This window comes from Pseudopodoces humilis, chromosome 10 (assembly GCF_049639895.1).
Source record: "Pseudopodoces humilis isolate 2021_Gansu_Grassland_sample_001 chromosome 10, ASM4963989v1, whole genome shotgun sequence".
NCBI lineage: Eukaryota > Metazoa > Chordata > Aves > Passeriformes > Paridae > Pseudopodoces > Pseudopodoces humilis.
The window spans coordinates 3,443,146-3,465,857 of NC_142209.1; the positions used below are offsets into that span (position 1 = coordinate 3,443,146).

General features: G+C 37.5%; 1 protein-coding gene across 9 annotated transcripts in view; it reads right to left on the minus strand.

The window, feature by feature from the left end:
* Window positions 1-22,712, minus strand: part of RALGPS2 (Ral GEF with PH domain and SH3 binding motif 2) — a 113,663-nt gene that overhangs the window by 57,811 nt on the left and 33,140 nt on the right. For 7 of the 9 annotated variants that reach the window (XM_088060251.1, XM_088060253.1, XM_088060250.1 and 4 more), the window contains exons 4-9: window positions 21,341-21,391; window positions 19,558-19,620; window positions 15,065-15,148; window positions 9,277-9,366; window positions 6,047-6,139; window positions 1,904-2,030 (exon numbers count right to left, since the gene is read on the minus strand). In XM_088060251.1, coding sequence (XP_087916377.1) covers window positions 1,904-2,030; window positions 6,047-6,139; window positions 9,277-9,366; window positions 15,065-15,148; window positions 19,558-19,620; window positions 21,341-21,391 — 508 coding nt within the window. The remainder of the gene's footprint in view (window positions 1-1,903; window positions 2,031-6,046; window positions 6,140-9,276; window positions 9,367-15,064; window positions 15,149-19,557; window positions 19,621-21,340; window positions 21,392-22,712) is intronic. The other 2 variants (XM_088060256.1, XM_088060249.1) reach the window with 1 other exon arrangement.

Here is a 22,712-nt window from a genome sequence, read left to right on the forward strand (position 1 = left end):
GCTCTCCCCACCAGGAGTGAAGAATCCCCCACTCCTCCTTTTACCATGAGAGGGAATGGTCCTCCTGAGGAATCCCCTTTCCTGCACGTGCCACGATCACCATTTCTATCTGCAGACTTCTAGGTAGGCTTTGCTACGTGTTTGAAACAAGGAGCAGCACTACTCCCTTACAGAATCTTATAGCAGAAGTATTCCTTTTAGGAATTGTAACCTCTTACTGATAAGCTTAAAACAGTATGTTAAACAAGAAATTTAAGTTACTTCCGTTCTAAATGACTCTTACATCAGTAAAAATGCCTTGGGAAGGAAATTGAAGAAATAACAAATCTACTCAGGTCTTAGCAGAGATTAAAGCTTTCATCAAATGAGAAAACTTGGACTCAACTATCAATCCTCCAAAGTGGATCCAGATTTATCATTACTGTATGCTCAAGGCAATTTTTTTCTTTTTGCCACTTTTTTAAACCACACAAAATTAATTTTACAGGGAGTGGACCAGTGGGAATTCACTATTCCTTTGGAGAATTAAAAAAGGCTTGAGAACATTCTTTATGTCACTAATAAGAACTGGTATCACATGAAACCAGGTCACAACACATGCTTTAACTACAACAGGTCACAGTAAAGAGCATTTCTTCCTAAACAGAAAAGAATTATCTATTTCACTTCAAACTATCAAGTCAAGCCCAAGGGTTATTCTAATATAAAAGTTAGACAAGAAGCTGCTACTTATAAGGGGAAAACAGCTGTAACTGAATAAAACTTAGAAACTGCTTCCCATTATTTGGCTTGGGATTTTTACAATCAGCAAGGAAACAATTTGATGCTGTCTTCATATTTCAAAAATCATGGCATATGGGTAAAAAGCACCAGCCTAAGAAGCATTTCAGAACAATGGATCAAGTCTCTATATTGTCCATGTACACAAGATGGAAAAGCTCCATGGTTCAACACATTACATAATGTTTGCTTTCCTTTTTGTGCCTTTCAATTCAGGCCCTGAATGATAAACACCACAGGGCATTAAAATCTGGTCTCCCAGAGTGAAATATTTTTTCTATTTCTGTGGCAAGCATGTAAAATTCAACCAATTAATCCTGGAAAAGTTAACAACCCAGCAGAATAAAGAAAGTATCAAAATTCAGGAACAGAGATTACAGTTTAATAGACCTCAAGAGCTCATCTTGAATTCAAGTGTAAGTTATTATCTGCAAAAATAGGAAGAATTGGATAGACAGTTCCTTAATTTTATATGATTACCAACATCTCATGAAACAAAAGCTACATTGAAAACAGCACACTTATCATTTTAATGTCTGTTTAGTTTAAGTAACACTAAATTAGCTTGACAACAAAACCAACACATATTAAATGCATTTATCTCATTTTTAGATACACGGGAATATAATTTTCTAATAATTATTCCACAAGGCTGAGTCAGTTGTAACAATCTAGTCACATTGTCACACTGGTGTATATTAAATGCAGCAATACCACCAGATTTTACCATGTTCCTAACTCTAAGATCTATATTTATTTCTCTCAGAGGCTTGTGATTTATAGCTTCACATAAATGAAAAGCCACCATTCCTAGAACAGCCAAGTATTTAATATTTGGGAGGGGTAGCAGGCGTAACAATGGAAGTACTTCTCCAGAAGTCATTGTATCTGTACAACATGTGGCAAAGTATTTTCCTAGAAAACTGACACTGGATCTAAAACCTGCAGTGTTTGTGAGCTTTAAGATGTATTTTCTTTCTGAGGTTCTGTCCTGCCACATACAGAGTGTCCAGAATCACCTCTGGGTTGCAGATTCTCCACTGAAGTACACACAGTTTCCTGAATGCTTAAAAAAAATGGTGTTTTGCTTGCGTAATTACTGGAGAAACAGGCTACAGCTTACCTAAGTAGGGAATACAAGGAGTCATCTTCAAGCTGCTGATATAGTCTCTAAGCCTTTTGTAATTATCTTCTTTACTCATAACATATTCCAGCTTGTCAAAGGTGGCTTTATCCTTCCGACTCAGTAACTAGGAAGAGAAAAAAGAAGGCAAAACCAGATGAGTTTAAGTTTGATCATTATGATTTCCTCTCTTACCCTTACAAGCACAGATTTCCATTTCCCCATTGTTGTTGCTGTGCTGGTTTTTTATATGTTTTTTTTTGTTTTGTTTTGTTTTTGTTTTTGTTGTTGTTTTTTGGGGTTTTTTTGGTTTTTTTTTAAACTCAACTTCTTCAGAACAACATCACATTTACTCCTTAAAAAGGAAAACTTAGAAAGTTTACAAAGAAAAGCAACAATTCTGGGTGTCAAATGTAAAAATACTTCTAAACATTAAGCAGGTAAAAACACTCATGTCCTGAAGGATCCTTCTGAAACAATGTAAGTTATCAAAAAATTAATCTAGCTATCACACATCACAACTTCATGTGCTGCCCACATCAGGAATATTCACTCCAGTAACATTTTTACTCTGATTATCCATAAGTGTGTTGGCTTGGGATGGAGTCAATTCTCTTCATAGTGGCTATTATGAGCTGAATCTTAGATATGAGTAAGGATTTCATCTACGATTTTTTACAGAAGGCTCATGGACTTGAATTCATCTGCCAACTGGCAATTTCACTGGCTCTTAATATTACAGAAATGTTCACTTTGAACAGAATACTTAAAAGTCATGGTTCTCCTTCATTATCCATTCCTCCTGCCTCCAATCCCTTCCTTTGACAGAACTAACAAGAACCAGGCTCTCTTTGTAGGATGGGGAAAGGAAGCAAAGATATTTTCCAAACATCTTGCTGAACTGCTGCTGCAAAACTGCCTCAAAATCTTCACTTCAATCCAGAGTCAGAATTTAACAAAGGGTGTAAGGTGTTCCCACCAAACATTTTGGCAGGAGATTCAGCATTCCAAGTCCCAGTTATAACTTTTCCCCTACAATGCAATTACAAGAGTCAAATTACTGAATTTCTACGCATATTCCCATTTTACTTCAGTTAAAGATCAACCTAGGTGAGCCTGACAGAAGTGAAATCTCCCTTCTGTAAATACACTGCTGAAATAATTTATTTTTACTTCCATTTCTCATATCCAAGTCTTCACGAGGACAGACAAAACTAAACACTGGCTTTCAAGAGAAAGCCACAAGTTGAAAGTGAATTGTTAATTGTCTCCCAAGATATACTCATCACTGACATTCCAGCAATTAATTTGCATCTTTAATTTAGGTTTGGTTCCAATACTCAAATGAACAGCATCTGCACTGACATGACTCCTTTCCATCAACTCAAACATGACATTTATGTTTTGAAGTTCATCATCTCAAAGCTGGTTCCAGTTTTATCAGCCTGGACTAGCTTATTTCTAATAATAATCTAGAATATTCTGTCATCACTTCATGTCTGAAAGGTTTTTGTACCTTTGCAGACTGAAAGGTAAGACAAGCCTAACAGATATAATAATGGCCTGATTTCAAACTTGAATGAAATTAACTGTATTTTCCTCACAACATGGTGATTTGCACACTCTCATTCAAGTCTGATGTCTCTTTTCAGGTTCTTTGGATCATCTTGTAACAAGCTGTATGCTTTCCCCTGGTACTTGTAGGCCAGTTCATGCCATGCCTCCACCCAGAAAAGTCCAGAGAAGCCAAACACATTAGAAGTGTTTCTGTGAGGGCCAAGTGAGGACCCATTGTTAAGTCCTTCAGTTTTGGAGCTGCTTCTTTTTTCAATAATGTTTCTTCTTCTGTCTCTTTGATGAAAAGAACAGTAAGTAAGTAAGTGCTGTACATATGCAGACACAATAAAAGCTAAGGCTGACAGTTTATAACAGCAGGGAAGGACTTGGAACCTTCTAAATTGCTCTTGGCTTTCTAGTTATAGTGTGCCAGCACTGAATACAACCTTTTTGAAATGCCAGCAAGAAGAGATGAGGTCTCAGGATGCCGGCTCACCCCACTTCACATATTTAATGATTATTTGCTTCATTGCCCAAACCCTCACTGATCATCTAGAATTCCTTTACATTAAATGGAGAGAAGCTGAATATTCTCTTCCATGAACTTTCCTGGAAAGGCTCACAATTCTTCTCAAGTTTTGAATGGGGCAAATTACACGTTAAAAGCAGCACTCACTATTCTCCAGAGTTCAGAGTGTGTGCAGGCAATGAGCGAGACAAATTTCAGACAAATTCAGACATACCGTCAGAAGACGTGAATTTCATCTTTTTTAGGAACATTAGATTACCAAGCAAGTATTTAATGGCTCCTTTCAACTCTAGATTCCAACCATATTTTTTTTTTAGGGAATGAATATACTTGCAGCTATTTTCCTGACTTTGTAAATCAAGTTGATTGAGGGTTGCTAGAAACCATCTCAGAAATGCAGAAGAAATTCTTCCTTGTTGAAGTTTTTGGAGGGTTCCTGTGTAACTTACCCAAATGCCTTCATGATTCAAATAAAGGCTTGGTGTACCTTTTCTTGCTTTTAATATATAGAAAGCCAAAGGCTTAAAATTATCTTCAGGAATTTATAAGCTGAACTTCCAAGAGAAGGACAACTAAATCAGTATGCAGTGTACATTGCTGAGAGCTAACCTGCAACTTGAATTTGCAAAGGCTTATGTAAGATGATGAAAAGCACAGACTCACTTGGGATTACAGGAGGATCAAACACCTGCAGAAATGGGAGAGAAGTTACCTGGAATTTCAGAGGTTGGAAGAGGGATAAACTTTAAAGACGGATACAAATGTCAAGAGCACACAAATAAACCTTGTAATTGCAAACTAGTGCACAACCAAACATCAAAAGAACCTGGGGACTCCCAGTTCTGAATGGTATCATCATGGTAGTAATTAATGTGGGTATTATTAATATATGGTAATAGTTACATTTAATTTGAGCTGTGTACAGAAAGAGATTTAAAAATCGACTTGGCCTCACAGTTACATAAAACTGTTGAGGCATCAGTTCCTCAGTATAAAATCTGAAAACCCGAAGCTCTCCTTGAGATCATTTTGAAGTGTTAATTTCACTAATATTTCCTCAGAGAGATTTTTGGTATTTGGAAGCAATGTCTAACTTAATTGTGCATTTGTAAAACGTGACCAGAATTCGAGATGAGTATCTTGGCAGAAGTGAATTATATTCAATTCTGTGAATAGTTATCAACTGAATGACATTTTCACACAGTTATCAGACAAATAAACTTTTTGCAACATCCATGGATGTGTGTCCAGTGGAAGTTTTCTGCTTTTTTTAGTAATCTATTTATATGAATATTGCACAGGAGCTTCTCAGTCACCTGATTTATTCTGCCATACTGAATGTCACATTCATCTGAAACAGCTGAAAAACTACACAATATATGGAATATATATGGAATAAGGACTGTTTTCTAAGCTCTAAAGTATCAATGAGCAAAAGTAATTCCTAATATTCTTATCAAGGATACAATGATAAACAATATTAATGCCTGTCAAAAAACAGATGACAAAAAAATGATGCCAAAGAATACTGTCCTTTCACAACTGAACAAAGGCAGAACTACAAATATACTGTCCAATGGAGTTGTAACTATGAAATGACAATGAGAAGTGCTAGAGTTAGTTATCAGTCAGAAAAACAACAAATCTCTTTATGGAAACTGAATCAAGAGTTTCTGAACATCTGCTCTCCATAGCAAAAAAAAAAATAAAAATTCCAACAGCATAAACCCCTAAATGACTAAAGTATGACCTGCTTTGGCATTCAGAATTTTCCAGCAACCAAATACAAAATAGCTTCTGGCCACATGAGATGCCTCTGCATTTAGCAGAATCTGCAGGGAACTATTTTTCAGAGGAAAATATTTCTACAGCAGAATGGAAAAAAAAAAATTAAGAGGAAATCATAGACTTCAAAGGAACTAGAAGCATTATGCATGCAGCAGAACAAAGTTAAAGCTTTCTGTAGTAACTGCTGCATCCTTGAAAACAAGCTTCAGGATGTTGTATTTACCTGAGAACAAATTAACCCCACTCCCTTATCCTGCTGGCTCACTTACCGCCCATGTCTTGGTCAGCCTGAAGATGGGAGCACTCTGGAGGCCTGACACCACTGCCATGAGAGCATGGAGGTTATTCAGTTCATACAGTTTCTGAGGACAAAAAAAGAGAAAAACAATAACAATAAACAATATTCCAAGTGCTGACAATAGTGAATACAGAATAAAAAACAATATAAACATGCAGAAATCTTGCGTGGTCTAAAATGAAGTGTTACAGCGAACTGCTCTGCACACAGCCACTTTTATGGCACCTCCTAATTTTTCATTACTGCATCTCTATGGTTTTGGATTAGATCAACTAGCTGTTTCATAGCCCATAGAGAACCCTTAAAAATATCTATATAGACACACATTTTGGGGAATATATTAGAAGTGCCAGAAATTTTGTGACATTCAAACCCAACAAATTCCTTTCATAGCATTCAATAGTATTTTAAAACAACATGCCAGAAAGGACAACCCAGTGAAGCATGATGTAATCATGTCAGTACCCAAAGTTTATGCAACTTCCAAGCTACATCAAAGCCCCCAAAAAATATATTAGCAGGATGAAATCAAGGAGGTAAATTTCAAAAGCCACATACATGGAGTACTCCTCTCACTGAAAGGTCATTTCTGGGATATGACAACTAACTAGTGGAAAGCAACAACCCAATCAAAACTGAACAGCAAAAAACGTTAGGGCAAAATAATTCCCTTAAAAACTCTCTAAAAAACACTGTGATTGAGTGCATTTTTTCACACATTTGGAATTTCCCTCCCTTTTCTTTTTTCCTTTCCCTCTGTCTCCAAAACTGTCTGCTGCCTTGGCCAGGTAACCACTGGTACTACTGTCTTGAAAGCTTAAAAACAGTCTGGAGGAAAATGGTCCTCCTGAAGTTTTTCTGCAACATCAGTTGTTCTGATAGCTGTGAGCTCCCAGAGATCCAAATTACATTCATGTTTGGTGCAGCGCACCCAAATTGAGGTTTTAGCTCTAACAGAGAGACTTTCCTAAGGAGAAATGATACTCAATCACATTATTGCATATCTTGTTTAATCCATTTGGAGTATTTGCCAAAGTAGGTTAGGATTCCAGCATGAAAAAATAAGGAACCCTTCCTATCAAAAACAATGGTGGAAATCCTTTCTCTTACTTGAAACTCAGCCTTTCATGAGGCAAAAGGACAAAAGAACTAGACCAAAGGAATACTCACTAAATCCTGAAGATCAAAGGAGAGCCTCTATTTGGAAGGATGAAATCCAAAACCCATGGATGGTTTTCTGGCTAACAGTTTTGGATCAAGGCAAATGATTCTCTCTCCACTTAACACACTGCCAGGAAACTGACAGCCTTTTATGGAACAAAGCCCTCACAAGTATTAGTCAGAAATGCCATTTTTAATGGCACCCCAGTAGCATTTCCAGTCTGGGTGCTCAGACTCCCGTGATTCCAGCAGGTCCTTCTGACAGTGGAAGTTGGTCCACACCTTCTGATGAAGTGCTTCCCTCTCCTCATCCTCTTTTGGGAGGATTCTCTAGTGACCAAGTGTAGAGGGTAATCAGTGTTTTTTGGGGCAAGGTGGAAGGGGTTGGATGTTTGTCCTACACCACAGTCCTGTTATCCTTCCAAGTAGTCCTGCTGAAGTTTGTCCCTCCACTTACACAATAACCCCTCACACACACATAACCCAAGGAAGGTAATAAAGTTCACTGTCCCAAAGGATGGTGTAGTTGATCTGAAATTAAAAGAAGGGCTTTCCCAGCTGCTGCCAGCAGTGAAACAGAAGTCATCACCAGCCAGGACAGTCTGGGAACTTCAGGGGAATTAGGTATAATTATTTCATGCATTAAGCACTATAGATGAGATACCATTGCAGGACTGCCAGCTATACAACAGGTTGCCAGCACAAGGAATTCACTGTGGAGTAGATTTACAGTTCTCTAAAGAAAAGGTAATTAGTGTGACCTCTGGCACCAAGCTGCTTTGATAACAGCTTTGGACAGCAGAAACTCCTTCCAACAGCCCCCACTGCAGGAACTTCATGTCAGCAGCCACATGGAAGCAAAGCCAAGGTAACAAGCACACAAGTAAATGAACTGATATAAAAAACACCCTATATACAGAGCTTCTTGCTTTTTGCAGCTGTGATTTTTACAGCTGACAGCTAAGCAAAGCTCAACTATCTGATTGTTAGAGCACATAGTTGCCTCTAAGCCAGCAGCACTCCAGCAGCCACTGCAGCCTGCAAGGCACTGGTAAGGTCAAGCATGTTCAGGGTGCTGCATCCAAAGTTGAGCCAACAACAGCCAGCACTGCCCAGTCCCACCCTAGTATGAACCAGACCTGAGCCCACCTGGCTTCCCACATCCTTTCTGCACTGTGGCCACACAGAGCTGAACCTCCCCCTCCTATGGAGGGACATGGATCATAAAGCCAATTTTTTAATGTTTGTATTTCAAACAAAACCAGAAGAATTGACTTTTAAAAATACATGAGATCAAGATACATTGACTCGCCAGATATCAAAGGATGCTTAAGAGAGATCATTAACACTATGACCACAGCATGATTATTGAGCAAAGCCTGCAGAATCCTATAAAATTAGTTCTTGCTTTGCCCAAAGTTGAGAGTCAAATCCCACAGGAGAAAAATACTGCTTCATTAAAAAGGGGCTTGTCAAGACAGGGAATGAACTTGAATACAAAATTAATTAATTAACAAATACTTTACATCTTTGTTTTTGCAGGTAACCCAGGGTGGTCACAGCAGTCAGCTATAGTAAAAGGCAGCCAACATCTGACAGCAAAAACTTGAAAAACATCCCCTTCCTTTCACTACTGTGAAGAAGTTTCACTCTATTTGAAGGGCTATATATCACTCCAGATTTACTGACCCTTTTCTCATGAATGTCAGTCCAAAAGGCTTTAGGAAAGACTGAGAACTCCAAAATGTCTTCTGAATCAAAGTCTATTTTTCAAACCGCATTTTTAAAGTTGATACTATTTGAGTAAGAGATAAAAGATCCTTTTCCTTCCAATGGTAAAAGCAAACAAACCATTTCTGTTCTGACTAATTCATCTTAAACCATCTCTAGACTTTTCAAACACAGAAGCCAGACAGTTATTGATGTCAACAGAAACAACCACAGCTAAGTCAGGTTATTTCCCCTTGAGTATTTTTGAACTGATCAAACTGGGTATAAAACCTTTGATTGTCACACCCCCTTCACAATACAAATTCTTACCTTTGCAGTTTTGATGTAGTGGCTCAAAACCTCAGCTCGTATTTTTAAAGTCTGTGCATGCAGAATCTCTCTAACAACCCAGAAGCTTACCTAAAATGTAGAAAAAGTGCCTTTTAAGAAATACAGTTTCAACACTATACTTTTAAAAGTTTTATTTATTTTTATCGAAGTTTGATCTACGGAAACAGACTTGAGTTCAGGCTAAGTCTGAGGTTGAGATCATATGCAAAGCAAAAGGCAGAACAAACTTAGAGCAGTGCTCTCCCAGGGGAAAAAAAGATTATGAAGAAATGTTATGAAGAACCTACAAAATGAAGGAATATAAACACTAACATTGAATCATATCCATTGGTTTGCTTTCCCACATCAAAGCCATGCTACTCATCAACTCCTATATGAACTGAACAGCTTCAACTACAGTTCACTGCCATTCCCAACACCTCAAAATAAAATTAACCCTAAAGAAAATCAGAACCCAGCTTCTAGTTTATACTCTTATTTCTGGCTATGCCAGTTATCTGCTGATGTCCAGCACAGCATCCTACTCTTAGCTAAGCTCTCCAGGACTGCTGGAGAGCTATGTAATTCACTGCTATGTAAGATCCCTGCTAAATTCAGTATGAAGAGTGGTTGCTGCATTTCATACTTACATGAATGTCTCATAAAGGCTCTGCTTTGAAAGTGTTTGGTAATATGTTTAAACTCCACTGTTTGCTCTTCTCTGCTCCCTCCCACCCTCTCCCCTCACAAAGAATGATAAAAATTGAACACCATAATAAAGCAGTAGCAAAGAATTAGCAAAAGGTAACAAATACTGCAGCTTTTATTCAGGCATTTGCTATGAGTTAGGAAAAAAATTAATTATCATCAAGGTACAGCTTGGCTGGTATTTACAAAATTATGGCAAACAGTGTATAAAGAAATTTACTTTAAGTTTACTCTCATACATGAAAACCTTTCAACACATCACGTTGCTTTGATTTTTAAGTGATGCTAAACTACTTCTTGTAAACTAACATTGTGTATGTATCAGGGTTACTGGCCAACATCTCAGTTAGAAAAATGAAATATCCTGTTCCACTTTGTACAGTACAATGGCTCCTAAGACAGAAGAGCACAAGATCAACACCTCCAAAATGATTACATTTGCAGTGAAGCTACAGAGATCTGATGAAAACTGGGATGTTAAATCACAACAGCTCTTTGGAACTGAGAAATGGAAGAATGACAAGAAAACCCACAAAAAGTCCCCACAAACATCTTGCATAAGAATGACTTTCCTACGGTCTGTTTGTCTAAGATTGTATTAGCCAGGAAAGAATTAACCATGGAGCTCAGGTTTCTGTTTACTTTTATTTTTCTTCATTTTCTTTCATTTTTTTTCTTTTTTGCAAAGCAAAATATCCACTGACAAAACGTGTTATCCTCACAAACAAAGAGAGGTTCCATGTGATTAAAAAAAAATCTCAGCATGTTGCCATGCTCAAAAATGGCAGATGTTTTTGAAACCACCATTTAAAAATTATCTCATTTTTGATGGTACATCATGAAATTGTAATCTGAAAATCATAGTGACAGTACCTGTATTTAAATGACAGATTGCCATTCCCTTTTTTTAGTCATAAAATAATTTTCCTTTAAGGACAGGGCTCCAAGTGCTGAGACAATCTCAGGAGTACTGAGAGAAAAAGAGAACTGAAACTCTTGCACCTTCTTCATTGTTTAGAAAATAAGAATATGTAGATTGTTGCCAGGTCTTCTCCAGTATTTTCTTTCTATTAATATTAATATTAAATATTCTGAAGGGGTCCTTACTGAGTCCTGCCAGGAGCAGGGATTCGCACTCGATGATCCTGATGGGCCCCTTCCAACTTGAGATATCCTATGATTCTATCAAATACAGAAGTACCAAATACATAAAATATTTGACAGTACTTCAAAATTTTGCCATAAAAAGCTTGACCTCATTTTAGTGCTCTGTAGTTACACAGCTTGAGAAAAAGAGCTTTTTTCCCCTGACTGATCAATGAGTTTTTAAGGTGACACTTTCTCACTGAAGACCAAGGGAATTTAAATTTTAAACACAGATTTCTGCATCATAAAGAATCAGGTAAGGAGAATACACACCTTAAGATACCAATCTCTTAAAGTTCACAGACTGTTTATGTAACAGGAGAATGCCTGTGATGAGCCAGACTGTGACACACTTGCTTGGAACACAGAGCAACACTCCAGCATTTTCATCAGGACAAAAATCCCCTGAGTTCCTCTGTCAGTCCTGACTTCTGTGGAAGTTCACTGGCTTCACACAAACACTGTGACACACAAATTCTTGTTTGCCTAAGGAAGTCTGGGTTCTGTCCCAGTCCAAGCCTGACCTAAGCTCAACAACACTTCCAAGCTCTTGCAGGAAAAGAAAAAAACCCAAACAAACCAGAACAAATTTTCTTCGAAGCTTAGAGCCCTCCAGTCCCTTCAGTGATAGAGTAGGCAGGAGATACAGAATAAAACACACTTAATCACTTCTACTTCAACCAATTCCAGTCCTCTCTGATGTGTTTTTACTGTCATAAACACAGGTTTTTGGTCTTGTTTATTAACTGGTATCTTTAGACAGCACCATAACCTAATGTATTGCACATATTGAAAAAATCAGTAATTTAAAGAAATACTTTTGTTTCATTCTTTACATCAATAATACATATTTGTTCCATATATTCCTCTTCTGCTGCATTTAAATGTTATTACACCAACATCAATCAGCTACATGACTCCCTGCCTTTGGGTATGCTCAAGGCAGCATTTAAAGCCTTGACATATAATTGTATAATTATATTCTTCCCTATTAAGGTCAACTGAGAATAAGAGGCTTAACTTTGAATATATCTGATCTTGAATCACACCTTAAGATTTTTAAATAATCCCATGTTTGCCTTATCTGAAATATCAATTCTGTTATACTGGCACTTTTAAGTTCATAGTCATTGCTTCCAAAACTATCTTTGCTTCCTGTGCTACAGAAAGATTGGGAAATATCCCTTTAATACTTTCTGGATTTTTCTTTCAGGTAGCTTCCATGCATACTAGCCACTCCATTTCTTAATTTCCAGTAATCCCAGTTAAATCCACTGCAATTCAGCAACACTACAATACTCAAGAAAAAGTTCTTCATACAGTGTTTGCATTTGGGTTAAAAAGGATGCAAAAAACCCAAAAAACACTCATAAAAGAACATCCAGCAAAACACAAAATTTTCCTTTTGCAAGTGGGATCTCTTCCTTTAAAAATTTTCCAATGTACTGACTGTAGCTGACAAGTTTCTCTAATATTTTAAGCTCTGTGGCAGCTCGGTTCCATTCCCATTTAAATAAAAACCTCAAGAAAGAGGTTTTCAGCTGAGGGACTCTGATAACCAAGAGACCAACAGTGACCTTCACACAAACAGTTACCTTAAAAAATTGTTTATTCAAACATATGATAAAGGTTTATTTTCAAAAGGTAAGACAATGTTCTAGGAAGTGAACTTGGCAACTGAGCACTCTGACAGGTTTACCAGTAACAGAATATATACAAACTACTTTCAGAAGAAAGCTAAAAAAATGAGAGTTCAGAGTTTAAAAAAAAAGTGAAGTTATGTAATTTTAAAAAAAATTAATATTAAATATGTTGATCTATATGAACTACCACTCAACAATGAATTCTGCAAGAGCAGGAGAGACCTGGCGTGGAAGGACTCAACTGATTTCTCTTCCCTGAACTCAATCTCTTTTTACAACCACCACATCCAAATATGCCATAACTAATGCTGGAACTGCCCAACTTCATCCTCAGTGGAATGCAATCAACAGCACAGAATCATCACTGCTTCCAAAATACTACCTGCACATCATTTTGTTGTGAAGCAGCTGTTAGTAATTTAATATTCTCTTTACTTAAAAAGTGAGAGCTGTTAATGGTTTTCCTTTGGCAAGCTGGGGGCAAAAAGGGAAGAGACAGATGCATAATGCTTAATTTAAACCCAGTGAAATTCCAAAAGTTAACAAAATTTTGATGACATGTATTCCTGCCTGAGAAGGCCACAAGTCCCTATGACTTTCCCAATTATTTATTTTAGGATTAAGCATTAGAACCCCCCAGGTAAGTGGAGCAGAGACTATTATCTGTCCTTTTCCCTTTCTACTCCTATACTGATGGCTTCATTGATGCCAGAATAAAGGCTGATACAAAATTCATGGAAGTCCTTATTCCCATGATAAGGTTTCCCCTCCTTCCTTCTGGCTACTGAGCGTATTTTACCAATTCTTTAGTACATCTGAAGTTGACTTCAGGCAGCTCCTGCAGTTCCTGAGTACAGCACATAACAACTGGGAAGTCCTTGATGAGTTACACTGCCTAACATGGTCTTTACTACAAAAATATTCCACAATATTCAGCAAAATGGAACGTTTCTTTGAAGAGTCAAAGAAATCACTCAAAATACTCACTTCCATGAGTAAGTGAGGTAGCAAATGCTGCAATCAGTGGTGTATCAGTGAGATTAGTGTCAAAACCATGAGTATTTTTACACTAGCCTACATATTCTAACAGGAGCAACTTCAAAAAAAAAAAAGCTAGATCAGGAAAATTTCAACTAAATGCAGAACAGCAACAACAAGAAGAAAAAAACTAACACACACACAAAAAATCCCAAATTCTTGACCAAACCCCCCAGATCTCAATAAATGGTAAGTCAGAAAAAGTTTGCAGTGTAACATTTTTTCTTCAGTCCAATGGAGAATCAGGCAAGTGTCCAAAACCCAAATCCAAACAAGCATTTCAGTCAGTAGGTTAAGAAATATTCTAAGTGTTGTCAGTGAAAAGTAATAGGATTTGATCATATCCTCAGTGAGAATAATCATGAAAAGTGAGAAAGTACACAAGAATTGATAGGGGAAAAAAGCCCTGTAAAGTTGAGAGGTTTGGTCTGAGATTCAGATGATTAAAAAAGATCTCTCTAAGTCTGAGACTGGGTACTGAGGTTACGTCTGCAAGGCAGCTTGTAAGTTTGAGACCTTATTAAACATTTACAAGAGGAGAGATGAGAGTAATAGAATTACTTCATCTGAAAGAGAAAATATGGCATTACTTAAAAAGACCATCACAGTTTTGAGAGATGATTGGGTAACTACACAGCTGGACTCCTCCAGCTTTACTTGTGGAGAAAGGGAGAATCCTGTTGTTCTTTTAATAGTTCATTTTATACAGAGAAATTGTTGAGTAAGAGAACGAAAAATCTCAAATACACTACCTAAAAGTGATGTCAAATAGAGAGTTAAAGAAGAAATTTTTTTACAGAAAAATTGTTTGGAATTTTTAAAAGTTTGCCTAGAATCACTTTAAAAACGTACCTATGCTGACAAGAAGCTTCTATTTCAAACAAAAACATCTATGTCAAGCATAAGACACTGAACTAACACAGAAGGAAATTACATCTAATTACTAGTCCAGAAATCCTGTATGTCAAGTCTTTAACCTGTAATTATGATTCTGTCTTTTATATAAAAGACAGCCAGCAGTTCTGGAGAAAATATGCACTTTTCATCGATTGCTGCTATTTAAAACAGAGTATTTCTTCAACACTGGTTTGGTCTTTCTGCATATCCTGTAGATAAAGTATCTGCTAAAAGGAGTTCCTTAAGTTGTCAAGTAATCAGCTGTGATCCAAAATAAAAGTGATGTGCCAGAACACTTAATCCCACAGACTTTCTAAAATGTGTACATGTAATAATGCTGGAAAAAAATAACTCACATGATTGAATCTTCTGGTGAAAGCAACAGCATTCGGTGCAAAACGGTATTTCTCTTTTTTATTCCAGCCACAGCTTGCCAGCTCCTGGGAGAACAAGGATGAAAATTCACTTCTTGAATTCAGTGCATAACACATGTTCAGAGCCAAAGGCATATGAGACACAAATCTTGTAAGTTCTAAAATAACAGAGCAACAACACATTGAAGTAATACAGTTACACTTGTTCTGATTCCTTCTGCAAATTGAGACTACACAAGTGTCATTTCTGAATTATGCAGAGTTATTGGATTATTACAATTCATCTTTTGCTGAATTAGAGCTTTCCTAATTTTGTTACCACAGAAAATCCAGCTTCAAAAGTGAATCTGAGCTAGAGAGCCAAATGTCCTTTTGTTTTTATTCACTTTCTGAAGATATTTAAAGAGATGATACACCTAATTAACTCAATCTAAGACATGTCCCATATTTTTAACTTGGCATGTTGCATTAAAGAAATAACCAAAAAAGTGTCATTTGCAGTAACAATAAAAGAAACAGTATTTTCCATTTTCCCTTCCAAAGGAGTCTATTTTGGGAAACTGCATCACCTTGTTATTTACTATCACTTAATTTCAACAAAGAAGTTTTCATGAAAATCATAAATAACTAAATGTAGCAAAATGAGCTCTTCCATTTGTATAAAACAGCACATGAGCAGATGCAAAGACAGCATTCAACACACAACCTGTTCCACAGTGCTAACAAGAAAAATAATCAATATAGACACAGCTTACTTGATTCAAGTGGTACAACAGCAAAGTACAGCCCTTCATTTTTACTTATTCATGTGTTCCTTCCAGAACATCCACTCTGAAGTGCTCTCAGTTTTATCACCATGCTGAAAACTCCTCACTGAAGCCAGATTCATGCTACACATCCAGCTACCACATAACTTAGGTCATATGACTCAACATGTAACCAATAATTGTGATATTTAAGGCACAGTTTAGAAGAATTTGGTATCTGGAGAGTATTTTTTTTTTTTTTAAACTTTTTTAATTCAGAAACTTCTTAGCATCTTTTCAACCAATGTTGCAAAACTACTAAAGAATTTTTATGCCAGTTAAGTAGGACCCTGAATTCTTCTCCTTGAAGTTTGTGGTGTGCAGGTATTTGTTAGAGAAGACCCAGGAGATTCCTGGCCAGGCACTGGAAAGAATGCAGAATTCTTGGCTTTGTATTTAGGGCCATTCCTTCAAATTTCACTAGAAAGTTGTGCCACCTAAATCTACCCTGGCAAATCTGGCGTGTTCAGCACAGGAAAGCACATACCCCTGTCCTTATACCTCTGCTTCAGTGAGTATGCATGAGACAACCATACAGCCCTGAACCACTCCTGCTCCAAAGGAGAGCACGCTACTGGAGAAAGGAGCCGTTCAAGAGACTCTTGATTGCACTCTCTATCCCTCAGCATCTCTAGTTTCCACTGGAATCACAGCTCTGCACTTGGAGGAACACAAGGGAATTCATCCACTGGCATCTGATAACCCTTCCTTAACCATGGGAGAAAATTAATTGTCACCTCAGGTGACTGTGCCTCAACACCCCTGGCAAAAGTTTTGGATGTGTGTCTTCCCAGGCAGGAGCAGGATCTTTTGTTCTGCAGTATTCTCAAATCTGTTGCCAATGATGTCTGTACCCTGTGGGCCCTTAGATTTACAGGGCCAGGGCAATGGAGAGCTTCTCCCCAGAATCATTATGTGTTTTTCACTTAGTGATGAGAATTTCAATTGAAGGACGTGTCCTAAATTTGTAAGAAATTCCCATGTTTTCCCTAGACCTGTGGCATCAGTTCTGATTCTTCAACAGCTTAGGGTGACACCCACACCACTGTTCAGGGACAGACACAGGAGAGGCATAGAGCTTTCAGAGTTCTGAAAGCATTTTTCCCTCCCTTTAGGAAGTGTAGGAAACACTTCCTCATCTCACTTAAAAGACCCCTCTCCCTTGTGCAGCCAACTTTCTTTTCTCTCATCTTTAAACTAAAAGAAGAGTGGTTTCCCTTTGCCTGTCAGGCTCCCCAGCACGACCACCTGAGCTTTCTGCCTCATGGGACCCTTGCTCAGAACCCTCTTGCCCCTCTCTAGAAGCTGCCTGTGTGAACTCACTGCCCTTGGCACTGCCCAGCCCGCTGCCTGAAGATGCCATCAGCAGAAGAGCAGCCACCAAGGTGTTTGCCCTCCCTGGATTTGGCCTGGAGCAGTCCCATACAATCCCAACAAGGACACATCTGACTGCACTCATGATAGCAATAAAACACACTCACACACCACACTGGAACTGAGAAACCACTCTTATCCTTCTATAAAAATACCCACTTCTCTGTTAAACAGGCTGTTTCTTTCTTACTGTATTTCTTGATCTTCCTCTAGGATTCCTTTTTTCATCAGAAACTTCAAACCTGAAGTATTCCCCAGGATTATTTCCTTATCTGCCAGTCAGCTACATCATTACAACCATCAATTTCTTATTTAATGTGGTACATTTAAATTGATGTGAAAAACTGAAAGACATAGGATCAAGAATACAAAAGTGGAACTTCCTCTGTAACCCATTTTGGTTTTCATTCCCTTTTGAATACATAGCATTTTATTTTCCTTAAGAAAATACTGTGGGAACATTTGAATTATAACCTGTACCACACATCAGAGAGTGAGATTGTGTTTCTCACCAAAACCTTTATCTAAGTCAAAGGGAAAGTTTCAAAAAGAGGAGAGAAGCAGCAAGGATTAATAGTGGAACTGTTCTACAACTTCAGAGTGAGCAGAGATTAAGAATACTCAGTCAGTTGTTTTTTTCACTGCCCAACCTGGCAAAGCAGAGGGGATGAAGAGGTTAAAGACAATAAGCCAGTGGAGATTTTCAATATGAACACATATGGGCAAATGATTTTGGATGATGTACTAAAACATATAAAGCAAGTAATCAGATTTTCCAAAAAAACCAAATTGATGTGTTCTGCAAAGGGTCATGTGGCTGTTATTTAATGTTAACACAACTACCAGCAGCACAACCAAGCAAGTCTAAGACTCCCTTCTTTTACAGTAAAGCTTTACAGTCACTGCTCTCTAGAAAGCCACAACCACTACAAGAGAGGGAACAAAAACCAACATAACATTTGCCTTTCCCAGGGAATAGAAGGAAATCTTATGACTGACTGGGGGAACTCCGTAATATTTTTTTCCCCCCTAAAAATTAAAATGCAAACTGGCTGCTTTCGTACAGATAGATGTTTATGTCAGAGAGGTGGGTTCTTTGCAATCTTTATTTCTTATACTACAGCCCACTAACTATTGATTAACAAAAACCCAGTAATTCCTTCTACTTTCTCAGAAGTAACTTGCAGGTATTTTTAATGAAGAAGGTGGTTTCCAGAATTCAGGAATGCTAGAGCCTGCATACAGCTCAGGCAGAGGATTGTGTCACTAAAGAGTATCTAACCATGGTAATGGTTCAAGTCCCTGCCTCTGGCTCGCCCCAAATGTTAAGGGATCCACCACTTTCCTTAATCCCAGCTTCTGTGGGCAACACTAAGCTTTCACTCTGTTTTTTCACCAAGCATGAAATGGTGAGTTGTAGTGGATAGTGTGCAGGAGCTTGAGAACACATTTTAACCCACAACATTGCTCAGAAATTTGAATATAAACAGAAATAATTCTATTTACTTGCTACAGATAGAGGCAAAAGGCTGCCAAAGTATGTCAAAGTGTGCTGTAAGCATGTTGATTTTGATGCAAAAACAACTACATATTGCTTTGAAAAGTGTTATTCAGTTCTGCTTCCTTTTAAGATAACCAAGATGAAATCCTGGTATTGCTTTTTATTAAAAAAAGGCCACCTGTAATGATTTAAGAAGTATTTTAACACAATGAGGAAGGTGCAACACAGTAATTTATAAGATATTTAAAGAACACTGCACACACAGCCTGAAGATGAAAATTCATCTCCAGCAACACAAAAAAAGTTAAGCTTAAGTTCTGAGTACATCTTTCAGAAAGTTTATTTTGAGAAAATAAATGAACACACATTAAAGGCTAAACATTTTCATTCAGGTGCCATTCTGCAGTTTGGGGAGCAAAGGGGGATTCACAACCCGTGTAACGAAGATTTGCTGGTGAGTTACAAATTGCAATAAACACCCTGTTTTTAAATCACAGCACGCTGGGGAAATATATTGCTCACCATCTCCCATCATGCATACAGATGAGAGCTGTGAAATTCAGTATCAGTATTTAGAAGTCTATCAATGCCTTTCAGTCACCCATTGAAGACTCAGTTTAGGAGCTCTTTTATACAGGTGAAATCAGCTCAATGGTGTTTTTTTTTTGAATTACAAACTCCACAATGCTTGAGTGTACACGCCAAGGGATGGATAAGGATTTACAAATTGAATCGAGACATGGATATGGCACAAGCTGGTAGAAACTTAAAGGAAGCTCAAAAATCTACACCACCTCATTAACCTGCTGTAAAGATGCCTTGAGGTAAACGAAGCCTTCCACCTCTGGTAATCCCTTCTGCAAACCAGAAGAAAAGCAATTTAACTGTGTTGAACCTTTTTTGAGGTGAGAGTTGATCTTTACAGCCCTTTTCCCAGGGGATTAACACAGTTTAGAGACACATCAGCCTGCAACCTCTGTTTACTGGGAAGGAGAACTGATGGACAGGTTTATCATATATATCAAATATCATATAAATCAAAATAAATGCATACATTTTAAACAGGGATATTAAAAAGGACATTTCAGGATTAATGTTAATTACTAAAAATACTTTAAACTGCTATTAAATATATCACAATATTTTTAAAAGTCTGACAATTAGAAAACCTCTGGAACTTTTAAAATTTTTAAATACCCACATGCTGTCCAGAGCTTTCAGCAGCTTGTGAGTAAACACTCCAAAGAGTCATCCAACCCTTCCTCATGGATATTTTCCAGTGAAGGCATCACACCAATTTTTCTTATTAATTTTTTCTCATTCTTATAGAGATTTCTTATAAATAAGTACTTTCCAGATATATTTGCCTACACTCTTATGTTTTTCTGAATAGCCTTGAAGTGCCTTTAACTGGCAGAATATGTTTATCCTGATCTTCTAATAGGATCTCTTTTTTTTAAGGTTCTTCTCCAAAGCTTTAAAGCATTTTGCTCTTTTATCTGACTCTTTTAAATGTTTTTCTTGTATGTATGTCTGTGTACTACTTTTGCTAATGTTAATTACTGCTGTGATGTAGGTTCAAATCAAATCAAATGGAAAGCTCTCTGAACAATTAAACCAACAAAAAACTCTGATAACCCAAACCAACAAACTAAAAAATGAACCAAAATTCACACACAGATCCAAGTGCTGGGAAATATCTTGCTGAAATACTATGAAAGCTGAAACATGCCATCTTCAAGTACAGATCAAATAGCAGCCTTCAAAAAAGTTCCCAGGTAACAAAAATGATGAAATCAATAATCACAGCCAGGAGACTGAGCAGGTTTCTCTACTTGAGGCAAAATATTCTTTGGTGTGTCACAAGAGTGACATAAACCTGCTGCCAGTGAAATAGTTTGTGATGAACTGAAGTGACTGATGACCTGAGAAAGACTTCCACAGAACTGATAAAAATGGACAATAAACTGAAAAAGAAACCCTCAAACGTGCAAAACAATGCCCACAGGAAAATGCTAATGGTACAGAAATGAGGAGAAACAAATTCATCATTTATTATAGTCCCTGTGAAGATGCTGAAATGAGCTCAAGTCAGCTAAAATCTGAAAGGAATATGGCATTACATAAAAACAAACGAGAGAACACAAATCATCAATGTATTATCTTGATGTAGCCACAGATCACACACATCTTGAATTCCACTACAACCATTTTCATTTTGCCAAAGGAGAAGTGAAGCAGTTATGGAAGCACAGGACAGGATGAAGTATTAAAACAGGTATCAGTAGCTGAAACCAAAAACATTATGATCAGGATTATTAAATCAGGATGTTTGTCATTCAGAAACATTAAATCCCACAAGCTTCATCTCCAGCACAAGCTGAATAAAATACCAATATTAGTCCCAAAACAGACTATTAGTTCCAGATATTTTTGTTAAAAAAACATCTGCTTCAGAGCTGTATGAATTGGGACAAAAATTACAATTTATAGACATATACTTTGAAATTCCAGAATTCATACACTGGCATCACATTTCTTATTTAAACTGAAAAACAAAGCTAACTAAATACTTACCTCTGGCTGAATTGCTTTAAATACAGGCACATCCATTAGTGTAATTTGACCCTGGAATAAAAATTTAAAAAAAACATAAGTTAAGATCAAAATTAACCTTGCATTCCATTCAGGTGCTGTGCTGCTTAAGAACTGCATTTGCTCTGTTTCCATTTCTTATTTGGCTTTCATTTTGTACCTCATTTCAGAGGTTTCAGCTTCTACCGCAGGGTCATCCTGCAAAACCAAAGAAAAACGTGCTCCTAGCTCCACATACACAAATAATAAACAAATTATGAGAAATTATTCTCAGGAGCATAATCCTGCAGTTACATGGGCAAGTAAGAGCTTGAACTCAGAAACATAAGAGCCTTCCCAAGAAGACAAGGAACTGACTGCAGTTGCTTAAAGGTAGCTTCTCTCCAACTTCTGAATGTTAGTCCAGTACACCACTCTACTGAAACATCCCTACAACTTTTCAATCAATACTTGAAACACATTTGAGTAATGAGGCAAAGCAATTGCTCAGTTGCTCAGCAACAGTTAAAATTAAACACAGGCATCTCTTTTCCAGCAAGGCAGAGTCAATAAGTGCATTTTCATTCTGGGATGTTTGCTTAACTTTGAAAAGAGTAAAGTCAAAGACCAGGTTTTGCATCTTGAAATATATTCACAGAGCCTTACTTTAAGTTTATTAATCCTGCACATTTTAGGATTGCTGACAGCCTATGTATTCGGAAAAGAAGATCATTTCTTTCAAAGGCAGCCCAGAAATACCAGTGCCATCCGAGTTAGGTATCACAAATTTTCTTTTAATAATGAATCCAGGAACCTTGTTCTGTTCCCTCAGCTGTCAGCTGCATGGCTTTATTCCCATTTCTTTGAAAACAGCAGTGCCATATATACACTCCAAGGTACACACTGACAGCTTTGTGACTCTCACAAATTGCAGCTGCCACTGGATGCCACCATGGATGGCAGAACAGCTCCTCAGAGAAAGCCAGCCTGGCAGGAGAATTTTAACTGGGATGCTCTAAGTGAAAGTCAGCTAGTACAAAGATGTAACTGCTCTAATGAGGTACATCTTGACCTCTAAATGCATTTTTAGATAGGAATTCTGACAGTCAATAATAAACATTAAAAAAAAGATATGTATCATTTCTCTGTAACCAACACCCTGACACAATCATCTGGTATTTTGCAGTACAACACCAGAGAAGTAAGATGCCCTTTATATGTTTCACTTTTACTCTCTTTCCCCCAAACATCACTGAGTGGGGCTGGAATGTCAACGTGCTGGAGGGCAGGAAATCTCTGCAGAGGGATCTGGATGGGCTGGATCGACAGCCAGTGGCACAAGAGTCAACAAGGCCAAGGGTTGGGTCCTGCCCTT